The 17850-nt window shown below is 36.0% G+C and overlaps 1 protein-coding gene across 4 annotated transcripts in view; it reads right to left on the reverse strand.

The window, feature by feature from the left end:
• Nucleotides 1-17850, reverse strand: part of LRBA (LPS responsive beige-like anchor protein) — a 373887-nt gene that overhangs the window by 88374 nt on the left and 267663 nt on the right. For all 4 annotated transcript variants that reach the window (XM_032110029.1, XM_032110032.1, XM_032110030.1 and 1 more), the window contains 3 exons: nt 14984-15124; nt 13700-13819; nt 3671-3823 (listed from right to left, as the gene is read on the reverse strand). In XM_032110029.1, coding sequence (XP_031965920.1) covers nt 3671-3823; nt 13700-13819; nt 14984-15124 — 414 coding nt within the window. The remainder of the gene's footprint in view (nt 1-3670; nt 3824-13699; nt 13820-14983; nt 15125-17850) is intronic.

A 17850-nucleotide genomic window follows, 5' to 3' on the forward strand; every position in this document is an offset into this window, starting at 1 on the left:
AAGATGTCACAAAAATCTAAGTTTTAAAGGTTGTGTCTATTTCTGTATCTGACAACTACTGCTGTGGGTTTTATTTAGGACTTCTGTATCCAAACCACATCTGACCATCTATCTCTTTATAGTCTCCCAAGTTTACTTCCCATTCCTATTTCCTGTAGGTCTCTCAGAAGCATGGGAGAACCAAAAGTTGTTTGGCATTTTTTTTTATTATGGTATCAGATGAAGTTAGCATCCTCCCCTTTGCTCACATACTAAAGGCCTAAAGACAGGAAACAGTAAAGTAAGGATGCAACAGCATGTTGCATTTGGGATTTTCCTGGTTTGTTGGGGGGAGGAATTACAATTTTATCTTGTTTAAAAGTCTGTGGGTTTTTTACTCTTATTAAGCTAATATTGTAATTCTTGTTACACACATATTTATAAAATGATGGATTTAGACAATAATACAATTATTGTTAACTGCACCAGCGTTAACTGAAATGTATTTTCAGATGTCTTAGCAGTTATTTCATGGCACTAAACATAGTATGCCTGAGCTTTAGAGGTATATCATAGGGTTTCAGAATGGTAAAAACACAGTCACTTTTCCATCAAAATCTGGGCTGTCTCAGAGAAAATTACCCTACCCCCCACTGATCTGTACAATTACAAAATATTGTACTATCACAGACTGATACAAAGTACCAGCTATATGCAGAGGCAATAGGTACCCTTTGGAGCTCTTTGTATTGCTTAGAATGACATCCTGATGCTACCATTTAGCTGATGATGACATTCCATCAATCAAAATCCAGTTTTAATTATACACCATTCTGCTTTTTGTCTCAGAGCAAACACAGAGGAAATGCAACAACCTACTTCAATTAAAACACACACTTTATAGAATTAAAAATAGGTTGGAAATCACTTTTAAATCAGCTATCAGCCTGTCAATTAATGCTCTGAACCCCTGCTATTGACCCAGTACTGCACAAGCTGTTATTATGCACTGTCCTACATATCATCTGTTCCCCGTGCTGCTCTGTTCCAGAAAGACAGACAGCTGCAACAGAATATCCCTGTTCAACCTGAGGACCATCTGACTTTAATTGTAGCACACAGCTTGATGTGGGTCTGGTTATGAGAAGCCAAAGTATCACACTGTAATAATCTGGAAAAGCAGAAACCTGCCAACACGAGGCTGCAAACAGGGGCTTGGGCTGTCTGGCTGCCTGACGGGCTGCAGGAAATATGATTAATGAGCAAGGTATAATGATATCAGGAACCCGATTAGCACCACAAAAAGGTCACAGATCAAAGCAGTATGCATTTCATGAGCTCCAATCGTTGTATAAGATCTGGGGACTTACAGAGGTAAACTCAAATGCAAAGGGAAAAAAAATCTGTGTGTCATAGCTTACAAAATGAGCACTTGGAATACTGTAATTGCTATTTAGGAGGCAGCAAGGAAAACATTAGCTGAACACATCAGCCCATGCCACATTGTAGCAAGCTTTTCTTGATCATATTAGTGAGGATCTGAGCTTTAAGCATTCTTCCTAAACATACCTGTTCTACTTAAAAATGAAACTATGCTGATTTGATGCTGATGGTATCCAATCCACCAAGTATTAACAAGGAAAAGCAATTTAATATTTGCATGTCATTTTCTTACTGTTATCCCACTGCAAAAATGGCAGATTACAGAGGGCATCATCCACACCAGCAAGGCCCACCACCACCAAGATAAGTTTAACCACGTCACACAGAAGCAGTTAATGTAATTCATTGGCACAGAGGTTTAAATTTAACGCTACCAGACCGACCAAAACTTGGTATCTGAATTACAGAAACAGTATCAGGGACCTACAGTTGTAGGTCCTACCCTTTTGGTAACACTGGACATCATTTGGATGATGTCTGGCACACTTTAATACCAGCACTTGATAAATTATTTCTTACTTTTGTAATTAGCTTAAGCCTTAAAAAAAAAATCAATTTTTTTTCTGTCCAACTAATACTTGAAAACTGTAAAAATTCATTTTGCACAAGTGAGAGATTTCAAACGAGCTACAAGAAAGGCAGACAGGAGTAGCAAATTGGGAAATGAAGGAAGAATGAGGGAATGGTAGGTCAGAGCTTACAGAGAGGTGAGGGTGAGAAAAACCTGGCCCAAGGCTCAAAATTAGGCAAAGAAAATTAAGAGCTAACATCTTAGAAAAGGAGGAAGTGGGAAATTGAGAATAACTTCAAAGTGGGGAAAGCCAGATCTGTAATTAACAGAATAAAATTATATTTTAATGCAAAAACCAAAATACCAGAGTCATGAGAGATCAAGGCCACCATCCGCCTCTGACAAGTCTGCTCAAGAACACAGCTTTGCATTTCCCAGGTTATCCTGAAGCACCAGCATATGCCAAGCTCACAGAGGTGTCAGGCTACCTCCCTTACCTATCCCCTATCACCCCAACTGTGAGATCAAAAGCTGTGTTTCAATACGGTTTGCCAAGTAGTCCTGCTAAATGCTACTGTATTTCATATCTCATTTAAATAAAATTTCCACATACATATGGATGAAGGAAAACGCAAAATCCACCTAACATTCTTCGTGATTATTATGGTGCATCTACAACTGCCTGAAGAAATCCAGGCCACACAGCATTTCTGAAAACCACAGTATCATGTCATCAGTGTAAGTGCAGTGTAAAGCCTCCTAATTAACTTCTGAACCACAGGTTTCTTCTGATGCAATGTTATGAAGTCTGACGTGCCACCAACAACAGAACTTTTTCAATTCTCGTTTCCTAACTTAGGAATACCAGGATGTTATCCTGATAAGCCTGGTATCTGAAAGGTGTTTGAAAGTTTCCGAGCCTTAATTCGGTATTTCCCAGTTAGTTGGATACCACATGAAAAGTGCAGCCTCATTTTTCAAGGTTCGCTAAGAAAAGGTTCTGTTATTTATTTCAGAATGCCACCAATGCAGAATTGTTTCATTTTGAGAAGAGCCTAACATAGATTTTGAGAATGTGCTAAAACACCATCAATGACAGTGTAAGGGTTATTCTGTAATTCATTGCACTGCCCAGAGGGCACCATGAAGACAGGCAGTGCTACCAACTGCATTTTTCCAAAACAGGGAAGAGAACAGTAATACAGGTTTGGGGAATGAAGCAGGCAAAGAAGAATTTAGTTTTATTTTCTTCTAAAAAGGACTCTGAAAAATATCAGTTTGATGGAAGAAGTGGAAAAGATGACAGAATATTTAAAATGCAGCCTTCTTTTCTGAGGCATTCCCTGATCCTTGGAGTTAAACAAACACTAAAATTAAGAAACCTCAAAATCACATTTAAGTCATCAGAGTGACAAATATTTTTATGATTAACAAGCTTTTTCAAGCCTTCTGTAAAGTAATGATTTTATTAGCTCTTTAGACCCACAAGAGCTGACATAGAAATAGGGTAAGATCTCCTGCATATTTAGACCACACTCAAACTTTTTTGAGCATCTCTAAAAAATGAGGAATACTATATTCCTTTCTTCTTCCTACATTTGTAAATCTGTATCTTTAGATAATTTCAGACATAGTCCTATGTAAATCATAAATATATATTGCAGGCAAAGATCCAAATTATTTCAGAAGAATCTTGCAAGACAGAAGTGACTGGACAATAGAAGAGAGCCATCTTACCAGCCTGTTTATGCGAACAAATTCTTCTGGGGTTTTGGCCCACGGTGGAAGTTCAACATCAGACACCACTGTTCCATCATCCATCACTCCCAGATTGTAATTGTTGCTGTTGACAAATATCTCTGGGAGGTAATAAAACTCAGGAATCAATTCCTGTAGATAAATGAAAAACAATGCCATGTTATAAATTCTGTCAAAGGATGCACTGTGTCACATTAAAAAAAGTAATTATTAGAATGGAATTAAGCAAGAGAATACAGAAAATCCTCCTGCACACATCCCCCTCCCTCCCTAAAAGGGAGAAATCCCCCTTCTGCACTTTCTAAAATTTAGGCCTGTAGATATGATGAATCCTTAGCATGCTTTTAACATGACAAAGAACTGAGACACAACATACAACAGGCTATAAAACAAAAACATCAGAACACTATTTTTGGTTGCATATTATGCACAGAGAAACCTACAAAACCAAAGTAATGAATATCACATGGTACAGATAGCATTTAGTGGAAAGGTACAATCAATGATGTTAAAAAGTTGTGGAAAACGGATTCTTTCACATTTTAATACAATATATATTTTAAAGTGCTAATGCACAAATGGCAGTCTACAGTTGGGGTAAAACTAGCACCACGGACATTAATTACAAAGCTGTGAAACCCAGTTATATTCTTATTCTCTCTAATGTAAAGGCTCTAAGGACTTAATGTTTAAGCTATTATCTAAGATTGTTCAATGCCCAGAAATATTTTTTTTGGTGAATTCTAAAATACCTGGAGTTATGCCACATGTTCCATAAAAAAAAAACCAAAAACAACAACAACAAAAAAACAAACCCAAAACAAAACAAAACAAAACAAAAAAAACCACAACGATTAAATGGGTCAATACTTTTCTTTTGTGTAAAGGTCACTAACTCAATTATGTGTCCAGTCTATAAAATACAGAGAAGAACCACACAAAATTTTACACACAAGAGAAAAAAAGGAAGAGATTTCACATGGTTAAAAGGTCTGCATGAAATTCCTTGTCAGGATCATCACTGCTCTAAACAAGTGTGCTCTCCAGGCCGGTGCTGAACAGGACTGGAACTCAGCATTAAAACCTCCCTGGCTGGCCTGCTCTGGCACCTCTCCTGGCACAGCTACCATGGCTGAGGAAAAATATGTAAGGCCATACAGCACAGGAATTGTTGCTTTTAAGTCATCTCAGAAAAACTAAGAACAATGGCTAAACAAACATTTTACTAAGCAGAAAATGATACATTATAGTGCTGAATTGAACACAGTGTGCTAAGTAGGAAAATTAGGCTCGAAACCATAAGGATTTTCTCCTGGATAAGTGGATAGTTCCCTTGTTTTGCAAACAAACCTGCAACTTCATGCATTGTCATGCATTTTATAAAATACATAGTAGGTAATACATAAATTTATCTAAGTTAATGGGATTAGAACCTTATGTACACACTTTTATAAAAATATCTGCGAAGTCCAGGTATAACACTTAATAGAAAAAACCCCTAAAGACATAACAGACATATCTCTGCCCTGGATTTTAAAGGTAGGTTGGTTGTTTGGGTTTTTTGTTTTTTTTTTTTTTTTTTTTGTGGAACTTGATGTTGAGACTTAAATACACCCAATAAACCTGGCAATTTGATGGATTTAGAAAAATTGAGCCACTAAATTAGAGAATTTACTTCCTTTGTAAAGAAAGGATCAATACAGGTAATTGCTTCAGGAAGTGTATTTCATAGCAAATGAGTGGTGTAAAATTGGTCTTCCATACAGCAAGTGCAAGCTGCAGGCCACTTGAGAAGAAAGGAAAAAAAATCAGACTGCCCCAGTGGCTTTGCCTACAGTGGGTGGAGGATGCAGCCACACCAGAAGCTCAGCAGAGCAAACCTGAAATGCAGTCTTGACATGGGTCAGTGGCTCAGTGGTCTCCTCGATAGCCCCTCAGGGCCAGCTATGACATGAGCAGCTTTCCAAATGGCTGAGTGCAATAAGAAGGTCATCAGATTGTGGACAAGGTCAGGCCGGAGTAGCCAGGGCAAAGACAGGAAAGATCAGGCAGGAATTAAGCTATTATCACCTCCATCCTTGTGTGAAACACTGCTTGCCTTTGAATTGTACATCTTTTTGTTTACAGTCCCCTTAATTAACTAGGCAGGGTAAAAACGTGCTTCTGTACCAAATGCTTGACAAGGAGTTAACAGAAAAGAGATCTGAAACTATTTCATTGAGTAGGTGAAAGAACAAGAATGTAGCAAGGATAAACGCTGTAAAAAATAAAGTTTGCAAAACATAAAGTAACACTAAGGTTGCTATAGTTTTTATCATCACAGAAACCAGCAAAGGAAAAGCAGAGACACTGGGCTATTAAACCACAAATATGAAACCATACCCTGGTTCTGAACACTTAAAATACAAGCTCATTACATATGTTATCCATGCTTTTATTTCTTCCTTAAATATATATCTGTACAGCTATTCATTAGTTTCTTTCAAGATCAGAAAACATTTGGCTTTCTAGAACATATTGTTTTCATTAGGTTATAGAGAAACAATATGCTGGAAACTTCAAAATTATCAGGAATTTCTACTAGTTTGACTATTAGAAACTTTTCATAAAGCTTTTCATTACTCCAGAAATGAGTTTTCAGAAAGTTTTTCACTGTCACCATTAGAACACATTTATACAAAAGGAGCTTCTTTATTATGTGATTTTTTTTCTCTTGGCCATGTGCTAGCATTTACCCACAGAAAAAGAATGCAAACAGATGCACATGGCCATTGGAAATTAGTTGTATTTAAAACCCATTTTCAGTGGCTTTATACAGGTGAAAATGACAGCAACAGTTAAAGGAAAACAGTTTTTCCTAAAACCAGCAGAACAACCTGATCACAAAATATTAATGTTTATCAAGTTAACCAATATTCTTCATGTATTTGGTAACTGCAGTCCTTAACAGTCCGTCTCAACTCTATTTGTGGGGTCTTCTTTTTTTCTTACAATCTTCACATCACATGCACTGATTGGCACTAAGACAGCAGATGCTGACTCATATGTGCAACTCCAAAAATGACAGAACTTCCTGGACACACAAGAACGTTAAAAAAATCAGTGAATGTACTTTTTGCCTGTTTTAAATGGCAGGAGGAGAGAGTTACTAAATGTTTCCAAACAAACATCACATGAAGATGCAGGACCAGACATAAGAGGCCAGAATGAAGAATTCTTTAATATCTCACTGGGAAGAGTGACAAGGACTGGAGTAACACAGGGCAAACACAGCCCTTCCATGGATATTCTGCCAGCTTCTGACAGCTAAATGGTTTTGACTTAATCCGTGCTTCTGATTTGTAAAATCATTAAGCATGGGTTCCACACTGTAGTTTTGTCTACACAGGTCTTCCTCTGGCTGCTCTAAAACTGCTCCCTGACAGTTTCAGTGGATGGTCCTAATGCCCATTTTGTGAAACCCAGTAAATGTTAGATCCTTATTTGCTCTTTTATGCACCCTTCCGGGTACTACAGACCTGTATTATCATCACATTATTCCTCAGGGGTCTCTTTTTGCAAGCTAAAGCATTCTAGTCAATTTAGATTTGTTCCCTCTGGAGGTCTTCCCTTCCAAATTAGAATTTTGGTTGCCTCCATACTTTTTCTAACTCTACTGTTCCTTCTGAAATTTTCCACACTCAGCACATGCACAGAAATGGTAACACTTACCCACATGTCTTTTGTTTAAATTTCACAGAAAAAAACCCCAAAACATCTCTATGATTTGTTGAAGCTCTTGCTTTAGGACTATTGTGTTTGAAAATTACTTTCTGAAATTTATCTGTTGGAATTCACCATTTCTACAACACAGAGACAAGACATCCTCATGATAAGCAGGACGTCAGTCCTTCTGTCATGCTTTTCATTTCAACTGATGCAGGAGCTCACAGTCAGTATCAACATGAATCTAACACACAGTATTAACTTAAAAGAAAAAAAACAACCTGCCATATCAGGATTCTTATTAAAACATTTACACAATTCTGCATATAAGTACAGTACAATTTTTCTCCAGCAAAAGTTGCCCTGTAACACAGGGAAACAATGATTCCTAAGGAAAATTCACTGCAAATATTTTTTTACAAACATGCAATATCAGCAGAATGTCAGTTTAACAGTGGTAATTTATTTTCATATATGCCACCATGCACAAAAAAATTAATATAAGGTACTTCATTAATGCAATGAAATGTTACTTTTTCTTTTGTTTAGAAAATAACTGATGCATTTTGAAGCAGAGCTATATGATCTCCAAAGGTGTCTAGAAACAATGACACATCCCTAATCATATGAAAACATTTATAAGATACCAAATTTTCAAACTAAATTATTTCACAATCATATTAAACAATATTAAGCCTATATATAACCTGTCAAACAGAATAATGAAAATGCGTATTAGAAGCCTAGACTTTTATTCATATTGCCACACTTTATTTCTTCTGTTAGGGGACTTAAATGGCATTCAAGAAATATATACTAAGATATTAAATTAACTCAAATCTCATTTTTTCATCACACTTCAATGAAATTATTTTCAAGACTGTTCGGAAGTTTTAAGTACCCGTGAGTTTCCCTCCATCTGCTACATGTGTGCTATTTCTCACAAATAAATTGTCAACTAAGAAATTATCTCAAGACCCTGCCTGAAACTCTGCCAACTTGTAAGAAAAATACTTTGGCAGGTTTCTATTAAGATTTAAAAGGTAATTAATGACGAAATTAATTTTGTCAATGTTTAACCACTCTGTTAAAGTTCTAAGTGATTATACTTCAAACATTTCCTAGTTTGAGAAAAACATTAAAATCATCAGTAATTCACAATTAAGCAGAGAATTATAAAAACTCCAGATATTTGTTTAGTAGATTAATGAAAGATATGATAACCACAATCAAGAGTTGATTCATTATTGATCAATAAATTGATTTTATGGAGTCAATATCTCATTGGATAAAAACCTGCATCTTTAAGGTACTTTAAATCCTGTTACTTCCTCTATTTATATATGTATGTATATATATATATAAAATTATTTTACTTTTTCCTTAGAATCTAAATAAAAGTATTCTATGGTATTTATTGACCATATTTATACACTAGGTAATTCAGGTTAATTTGACAGAGGAAGAGGAGAAAGTTGCATATATAACTACATTCCTTCTCCTTTGGACTTCAGCAAACTTGTCCATAACTAACTCCAAATTTGTTACTTAAACATCTACACAAGGAGTTCAGAGCAGACATTAAAACTATTTGCTTCATTTTCAACACAATCATGGCTGGCTATAAAAGAAGCAGATCACAGGTATTAGATGGAACCTTCTGTTCCATCACACCCAGATGGAACCTTCTGTTCCACACACCCAGATGTCTGCATTTTGAGCTACTGCAATTCCCACAGACTGCCATGCACGGGTCTTACCGAATTTAGAAAATATTTTCATTTTTTTTAAAACTCAGACAAGTATTTTCCAGTTATAGATCTTAGCACAGTTTTACATAGAACCAAATCTTCCATGAAAACCAAAGATGTGCATCCTAAATATTTTAAAAGTTTTACTAATCCAGACATGGAGTTTATGGTTAAAAATCTGAATTTCTAGGTACTTGCTTCTGAATTTTGCTGGTCATTGCTCTTTTTGTGACTACTATGACATGAAATTTTTCCTATACAAAGGTCATGTTGCCAGTTTGACAGCAACTTTAATTCTATAACTTCTGAGGCTTTAAATATGAAGCTTGATTTAAAGAAAAACTGTCTAAAATTATGTGATGCTAATGAGCTTTACAATATAGTTAACTTGCCAAAACAGCATTTCTGTACCTAAAATTCAGCTGTTTTACACTATGAGGATCATAATTGGCCAGACACACCTGTATGAGATACGAATTCAGCTACTCAGTACCATCCCCCCCAGCCTTACAGTAGCTGTCACTGACTTGTGTCATATCACAAGATTTCACAAATCAGTGTCCATTTTATGATGGAACAATCTAAAACAGTGTAATTGGAGTTTATTGATGTTTTCTTTAATATTATGGTCTCCTAGCATCTCTTTTTGAACAAAACTAATCAAATTCACCAAAAGCAACCCAAAGCACATGAAAAAGAAACAAACACAAAGCAGCAGAGGAAAAGACATGAAGAACTGTACATAACATCATACTAGTGACTGTAGCTTGGTTAAAAATTGTTTAAAAAATCAATTACATTAAACCAATCTAATTTTCTTTCCAAAAAGAAGCTGCAGTAGTGGATGGTGAAAGAAAAAGCAGCAAGGTGTTTCTTCACTTTTGAGAAAGACCTCTGAGGCTGCCACAGTCTCTTACGACATTCCTATAAGCAAATCAGAGGAATAGAGATGAGATTGGGCTACAATAATGTGGGAGTAGCCAAGCTGGAAATCCATATTCCAAGAGCAGTTATCAATAGTTCACTGTCAGACTGGGAGGACATGGTAATGGAGTCTGCCCTGCTCTTAACACCAGTCAATAATCTCACTAACAGCCTGGTGCAGAAGGTGCAGAAGTAAAATTCCAGATGACACTAAGAAGGCAACACAGCTGTTTGGAAGACAGCAAGAGGATTTCAGATGATCTTGAAATCTGTATATATTGTACTAACAACAAAAAAACCCCACAAAATCCAAAAACAATCAGCAAACTACTACAGTGGAAAAAGGAAACATAAATGAAAAGAGCAACATGGGTTACAACTATGCTGTTGTAAACACAATGAGAAATAAATGTGTTGCAACAGGTTAGCTGCCAAACCAGAAGGAACAACAGCTTCTGAACAAGTACAAGCAAATACTGCCAGGCTATCCAGGTTTGCTTTTTCTGTGGTATTAACAAAACTAACCAGGATTGCTTGTGCCAATAATGTAAATTAAGAAGTAATTGAGTTAATGGTTATGCTTATATAGTACTTTAAAAGTACCAAGTGATACTCTCACAGAATTGAAATTCATTCAGTATTCTTTAGTGCAGAAGATTTAACCTAAAAACACATGGTTAATCATTTAAAGGCACCAGTCCTGAGCTAATTACAGAGTGGTAGTGAGACACCAGCAGACTTCCAAAGGATTTTTAATTTGCATTGCTCAAATAAATGGATAGGGAAAACTAGGAAATTGAATTTTATGCAACATATCACCTCTTGAAATCAAAATTTGCAAAGTTCAAGCAAAGGTTATTCTACAGAGGAGCATTGGTTTCATGCTTTGATCATCAATCCAAGGCTTTCTCAGGATATTGACACAGACTGGTTGTGACCACACATATGCTTCAGCTTTCTCTGCTGAAGTGATACCAGCCAGCAAGAGTTCTTTCCAAAGCCAGCTCATGTTAGTCCTCCCTGTAACATACAGTGCTTCCAGCTAAGGTTAACAATAATCTTAGGACAGCAGCATCAGTAACTGCATTCACTCTTTCCACACGGGAAGCAAGGAGAAGTCATTTCTTGTAATCAGCTCACTGGTCCTAAATGTCACACTTTTTTCAGCTGGAAGAGGAACCAACCCTTCTTTTTCCTTTGTGTCCCCTACTTGCTAATAACTACAGGAGCACCATTATGTGCTCCGCTTTGTTCGGGCTATTCCATGCATGAGTCAACTAAACACATTCAAGCAACAGGAGGCTAAAATACTGCACTTCTGCATGTAGAAAGTTTCTAGAGGCATGTGGGACACTTTAGTCACGTATTTCGCACACACTTGCAGGGTAGAGCACCAAGTATCAGGAAACCTGGTTTTCACAGCTGTAATGAAATATGGGGAATACAGGTATTTCCAGTGAAGAGGGAAACATTCAAACATCTTCCTTTCTAATTCTTTGAACACGTCCCTATGGAAATCTCATCTCATCCCCCTTCCTGGTTGCTCATCCAGTCTCACAAACAGATTCCTCTAGTCAACCTTAATACTCACTCGGACGCTTCACAGCAGCATCATGTAATTCATAGCAATTTACAGTCTCAGGAAGCTGTAAGCAACTCCAAGAGATCATCCATAACAGAAGGGATGCCTTTAAAGGCAGTACCAGCTTGCACATATGCCATTTCCAAAAGTTACCTAAGCATTTCTGAAAACCCCTTCCTACACTAACTGCCAGGGAAACATTCATCAGATTCATCAGTTTTGTTTTTCTGTTGGGAAGGTTACTTTGATTCCAACCAAAATCTCCCTGAGATTTAAGACCATTAATCCTATCCTGTCCAGCACAGGCAGCAGAGATTGTTTTCCTTTTTTTTCCTTACAGCAGTCTCCATGTAACAGAAAGACACAAGGTCCTCCTCAATCTGCTCTGCTTTAGAAGAAAAATAAGCACAGCTACTCAATCTTTCACTGCATTTTATTTTCAAGACCTTGCACTGTGATCACTGTTCCAGTGTGGATTCTCTCCACCCAGCCCAAAACTATGGGTGTAATATTCTAGCTAAGACCTTATCAAAGCTGGGAAAAAGTGAAGATTTTTGTCACACATTTTGAAAGTTCCATTATGTCCTGTTGATGTATCTTCCACGAAATGTTATTCACCTTTTGTTATACCATAATACTGTTAACTCACATGCACTGTAGTGTACTACAGGAGATGTACTAGAACCTAAATGTTGGGGTTTTTTTCCACAGTAGATTGTTCCTTGTGTTATAACTGTATGAGAACCTGCATGCAAATTACAATTATCACTCGTCCCTAATAAACTTCACCTAACACTTTTCGAAAATCATTTTTCCCTTCTGCAAGAAGCACTACCAATTTCACTACACTTTCAGTACCTTCCAATCTAATATCAATGGAAATTGAGGCCTAACCTGTTATTATCAAGAAGAATTCCACTCAGTACATCTTTCAATTTTAATAATGAACTGCTGGTAGCTATTCTCCAAATACAGTGGATTCTTTTAGACAGAGTAATCCCAGCTCACCCATAAGACAATGTAAAAAACTAAGATCATCGTCTGCTTCTTCTCTGCTCATAAGGTCTGTTACCTTTTCTCATCAGAAACTGTGATTGCTTTGACATAATCTCTTCTTGATAAACATGTGTTTCATTTGCTTGTCTCCAAGCTATCTTCCTGGCACTTAAACATAGTCTGATTATTTGCCTAAGTATTTTTCTGTGAATTGCAGTTACACTCACCTCATCATTTCTTGGCTCCCTTTTTTTTCTGTATTAAATACTTGATTTGTCCACTACTGATATCTTTCTCCTCCTCCATTTTTAAAAAATCCCCTAAAAATGCACGCTGAAATACCATCTGGCAGTCTTGTAGGTTACAAGGAAATTAAGCCCATAATGACTAATTAATTTGAAAAAAATATAATGTATTTGTATTTTCTAAACCCTTCTTTCCCAATTTCATATAGACATTACATCTTTTTCTAAGTGGCATTAATTCCACTTGCCACTGATTGCCATTGATTCTATTGGTGGGGATTCACAGATACAAGAAAGACATCCCTTTTTCAGCACTGCCAGTCGACAATTCTTGCATTCCATTAATTTGCAGATCAACCATTTCCTAAACTGTCTGCTCACCATGAATATGAGTGAACGATCGTGTCACTTAGGTCTCCTGCTGGTCTCATGACCTCCTTGAGCTTGCCCCTGATTTTCTTCACACTGTACTTTTCCATCCTTTCTTCCATTACAAAAACCCAACACTGATATTAATCTATCTTCTTGGATTTGATTTTTCCCACCACTGCCAGCATCCTTGTCTCCTGTGTTTTCCTCCCCAGTTCAAAATATTTCAGTCTCAGGGCTAAAAATGTTTACTACAGTTTTACAAAAGAATTCATTGAAATATTCTGACAGAAGTAAAACCACCTGTCACCTGCCTTGCATCTTTTCCCAAATGGTGGGATAGCTCCTAGTCTTCTTCCTTCCATCCTACACTCCCAGCTACAATAAAGGTAGATGCAGTATAAAACATGTTACTACCTTTCAGGAAGTGTTTTACCTTGATGTCAGAAGTGTCACGCTGACTGTTGCGCCACGCTCTTGAAATAGACGAAAAAGTCCTATCTGCATGATCAAACTTCCCACCTTGTAGATTTAGGAAGAGTGTTGTGAAGGGCTCCTAAGCACATATAAAAAGATTCATTAAAAACAACAAAGCATCTCTTCAGAAATTTCAGGGTAAAACAAGGAATTTTATATTCTTTTGGGGTCTGGTTGTGAATGATGCTATTCTTCTGGCAGACACATGATTAATAGCAAAGGGTTAATTCTATTATTTAAGAATGAGAAGTACAAACTGATGCTTGTTTGTTCAATAAATACTTTTTAATCTTACTCCATGCATACATACCCAGATAAAGAAAAGCAAATAAAACCAAAAGAAAATACTCAAAGGCTGAAGTAGAAACTACAGTCAATTGTGACACAAATTGCTCTCAACAGCATGAAAAAGCTCAGATATCTTAGATATTTATTAAGCTAGTAAGTAACAAAAATAATGTGTTTTACTTTGTTTAAGGTGGTCTGTTAATCTAAATAGTAGCATTCAATACTGAGAGCTTTAGGACTGTTATTGTTTCATATATAATTTATGATTTAGAAAAATGTTTGGAAGATTTAAAAGCCTCCTCTTAGTTAAAGAATACTTAAGCACATATTAGTGGGTAATTGCCTGAAATTAGCTAAGCACTATAAATTACTTCAAGGATTTATGCATGCTTGTACATTCTAACAAGCTTTAATTAATGATGTGCTGCTAATGCTTTCCCAAAGAAATTACTTCCTAGGAGATAAATTGACTTTCAATTTTATTGAAAAATATATTGTTTAACCAATACATTATCAATATGTAGCAGCTCAAAGTAAATTCCGTATCAACTGTAGCAGATTTTTTAAAATTAATTATTTACACCACAGAACTTCATGATCATCAGAAACCAATTCACTCTCATTAGGAGGGGAAAATTAAATACATTAATTAAGAACCACAAATGCTTGGTACTTGGTCCAGTCAGAAAATACGCAAGGAAGGAAAGTTAACCATGTTTAAAGAAGTATGTACACTTAAAAGCAACTTTTAAGGAGTAAAAGCTTTACTGATTTGAAAAGGCTGTACCATAAAAATGAAAACTTTCTGCTTGAACTTTGGAGCACATTTCTCCTACAGTACTGATTACAATTACTAGAAAATTTCAGTACTCTTATATACCATTCAATTTTAGTTTAGATATTTGTTGCTTTCATTATCACTTAAAGGAAAAGCATTTTTAAAATATATACTTACAATCCTTAACAACCACGTGAGTGCAAAACTTGCTGTTGAATAATGGGTGCCGTAGTGAAATTTTGGGACCTGATCGTCTTCCCACGACTCGTATCTCTCAGCAAAGAACGCTGCTCTCTTTGGGTTCAAAGCTCCAATGGGCTGCAAGATTGGTAAAAATAAACTCCTTAAGCAAATAAAATTAACATGAATACTATCACATCATACTGCCCTTGCTCTTTTTGGTAACCAGAATTACTGGCATGCACGGAGAAGACGGGGCTTGGTGCTTTGCAAAAGCAGATGTTGGTTTCTGTAAGCACCCGAGGAGATCCGTGTACTTGGAACCAGGATTCCATGCACAAACACATGGCTGCTTGGAAAAATCTCTTCAGCATTAATACAGGCTTCATTTACTGCTGATTCAAGTCACTGACTCCATCCAATTCACAGTGGAATGTCTGGGACAAAGTGTTGTTTAACTTGGGTGCCTGTGGATATGTGTGCATGTTGAATACACTATTAAGCAAATAGCAACATCGAGAAGCATTGTTTTTGGATATTTTTTTGGAGAAAAAAGTAGCGATTGATGGGGTGGTAGAATATTAACAGTGGACTTGGAATTTTGATAATATTATTCTTGCTCCTATGCTTTCTATTTACCACCTCAAGCCAAGTTTTACTTAATTCATAGAATTTTCACCTTTGAAATAGACAAATGAAAGACCAGAATTTCTATACTATATAAAAACATTGATATAAAAGAAACAACATATGTATGACTAAAAATGTCTATCACACTTTCACCAATGCTATCATTCTTTGTTCAGGGCTTACCTAGACTATAAACACCCAGGGACTTATTCAAAAGTAGGAAACATAATATTTTGTTATCTAGAGCTGTGTATTTCCTCAGCAGACTTTTACATAAATGATTTGAAAGAAGATGAGTATCGGTCACACAAATCACTGAGAAACCCAAAAGTGAATTTAGTAAGAGTAATTCCTGCTGTAAGAGTTCTAAAATATCTTTGGATATATATGCAAAATACATATGCAGTAAAATTTTGTATACAGATTGAGCACACTTTTAGTATGTTATTAATGTAAATTATGTTCATCTGTACAGACAATGGGTGCATTCAAATACAAGCAAAGAATAAACATGAAACAATATCTCCTTTCTCCAAGAATAAATATACTTAAGAACACACTACAAGGTGAGGAAAAACTAAAGGTCCTTGAACAAAAGTATCAGTAACCTAATCTTGAATTCAAGCAAAGTTCAAGTGAAAAACTACATCTGCTATTGAGATGATGATTATTCAAATAACTGTTTCTTTGCAGCTCATGTGAAATTTGGCATACAAGCTTCAAAGTATTTTCTCTGCTAGAACAGATCAGATCTTTGACTGACCTAAAATCTAATCTTACATTTTTTACTTAGAGCAGCTTTCACATTGCAGTAGGATAAAGAAAAAACATCTTAGGTTAATTACTATTTTTGCAGTTCACTAATTTGAAATATAACCCTTTAAAAGGAGTTGTTCCTGTATAAAAGGATTTTTATCTGATTTAGCAAATTTATTCCAGGGAAGTATGAAACTGACTCCAAGAAGTCTCTTTGTTAGAAGAACCATTTTGGAATCTCCATCTGTACTGATTTTCCCTAAAGGCTCAGATATGCTCCTGGGAGAAAAAGAAGAAAGAAGGTCATTGGTAGACAAATTATATAAATTAAAAATAGGAACAGTGTTGTGCTGTATGGTTCTGTTACATTTTATGTATTCTCTTTATCTGCCTCTATTATTACTCTCCAAATGAGTATAGCCCAAATCAATAGTTATAGAATTACATTCCTTGAATATAAAGCTAAACCCAATTAGAATTGATTTCATTCTCTTTTCAAAAAATAAAAATAAAAAAAAGGTATCATGCAGAGATCTATATAGCCAGAATCCACAGTATTGATTTTAGCTGTTATTGTTACAGTTGGTTTCTGAAGCCTGAAACAGGACAACTATCAAGACATGTCACATTTATTTGCAAGTGAATAAAAAAAGTCCCCAAATGAAAAAAGCTTAGGGGGAAAAAAAAAAAAAAAGAACTGCGGAGCTGTGCACTGACAATGATACACTATCAGCTTACTCAGAGAAGTTACAGTGGGAATACACACATTGAATTATACATTACACGAATGCACTGATTTATTGTGGTAATAACATCCACCTCATTAAAAGATTCTGCTTTGCTGCAGTTGGAGGGCTACATATTGTTTACTGCTATAAATTAATGGCAGTGCACAGAAGACTGTAGAGCCCTTCTAACAATAGATCTGTAATGACAGTGCTGTATATCACAGCTTCCCCAGCAGCTTCATAATAAAATGGAGACAATGTATTGGGCTAATACATTCTACCAGGCAGGCCCATATTTTTCTGACAACTGCTTCTAAGGATGAGGTGATTCTACTGTGTCACACTGCACTGGGCACAGTTAACTACAGAATAAAGCAAAAAAAAAAAAAAAAAAAAAAAAAAAAAGAAATTAATTGAAATTTCTCAGTTATTTCATATCGCAGAATTAACAGGGAATCATAATTACATACTGTATTTCCTCCCCTGTGGGTAAGTGCCAAGGGAAAAAGAGGAACTCCAAACTAAGCTGTGCTAGATGTAGCTGTGAGACCACAAATTTACACTACTCAACACAGCTTCTCTATAGCTGCAGACCTCTAAGGAAGACTGAGCTGAAAAGCTTTCATCTCCTGAAATTCCAGAATGTATTTTATTTGCAGCACCTCTTTTCCCAGAGGAAAATTAGGTATTAGTTCACCAATAAAAAAATGTTTATTTAGATGGAGAGGGAAAAATGAAAAAGTAGAGAGA

Source organism: Corvus moneduloides, chromosome 5 (genome assembly GCF_009650955.1).
Source record: "Corvus moneduloides isolate bCorMon1 chromosome 5, bCorMon1.pri, whole genome shotgun sequence".
In the NCBI taxonomy this organism is placed as follows: Eukaryota; Metazoa; Chordata; class Aves; order Passeriformes; family Corvidae; genus Corvus; species Corvus moneduloides.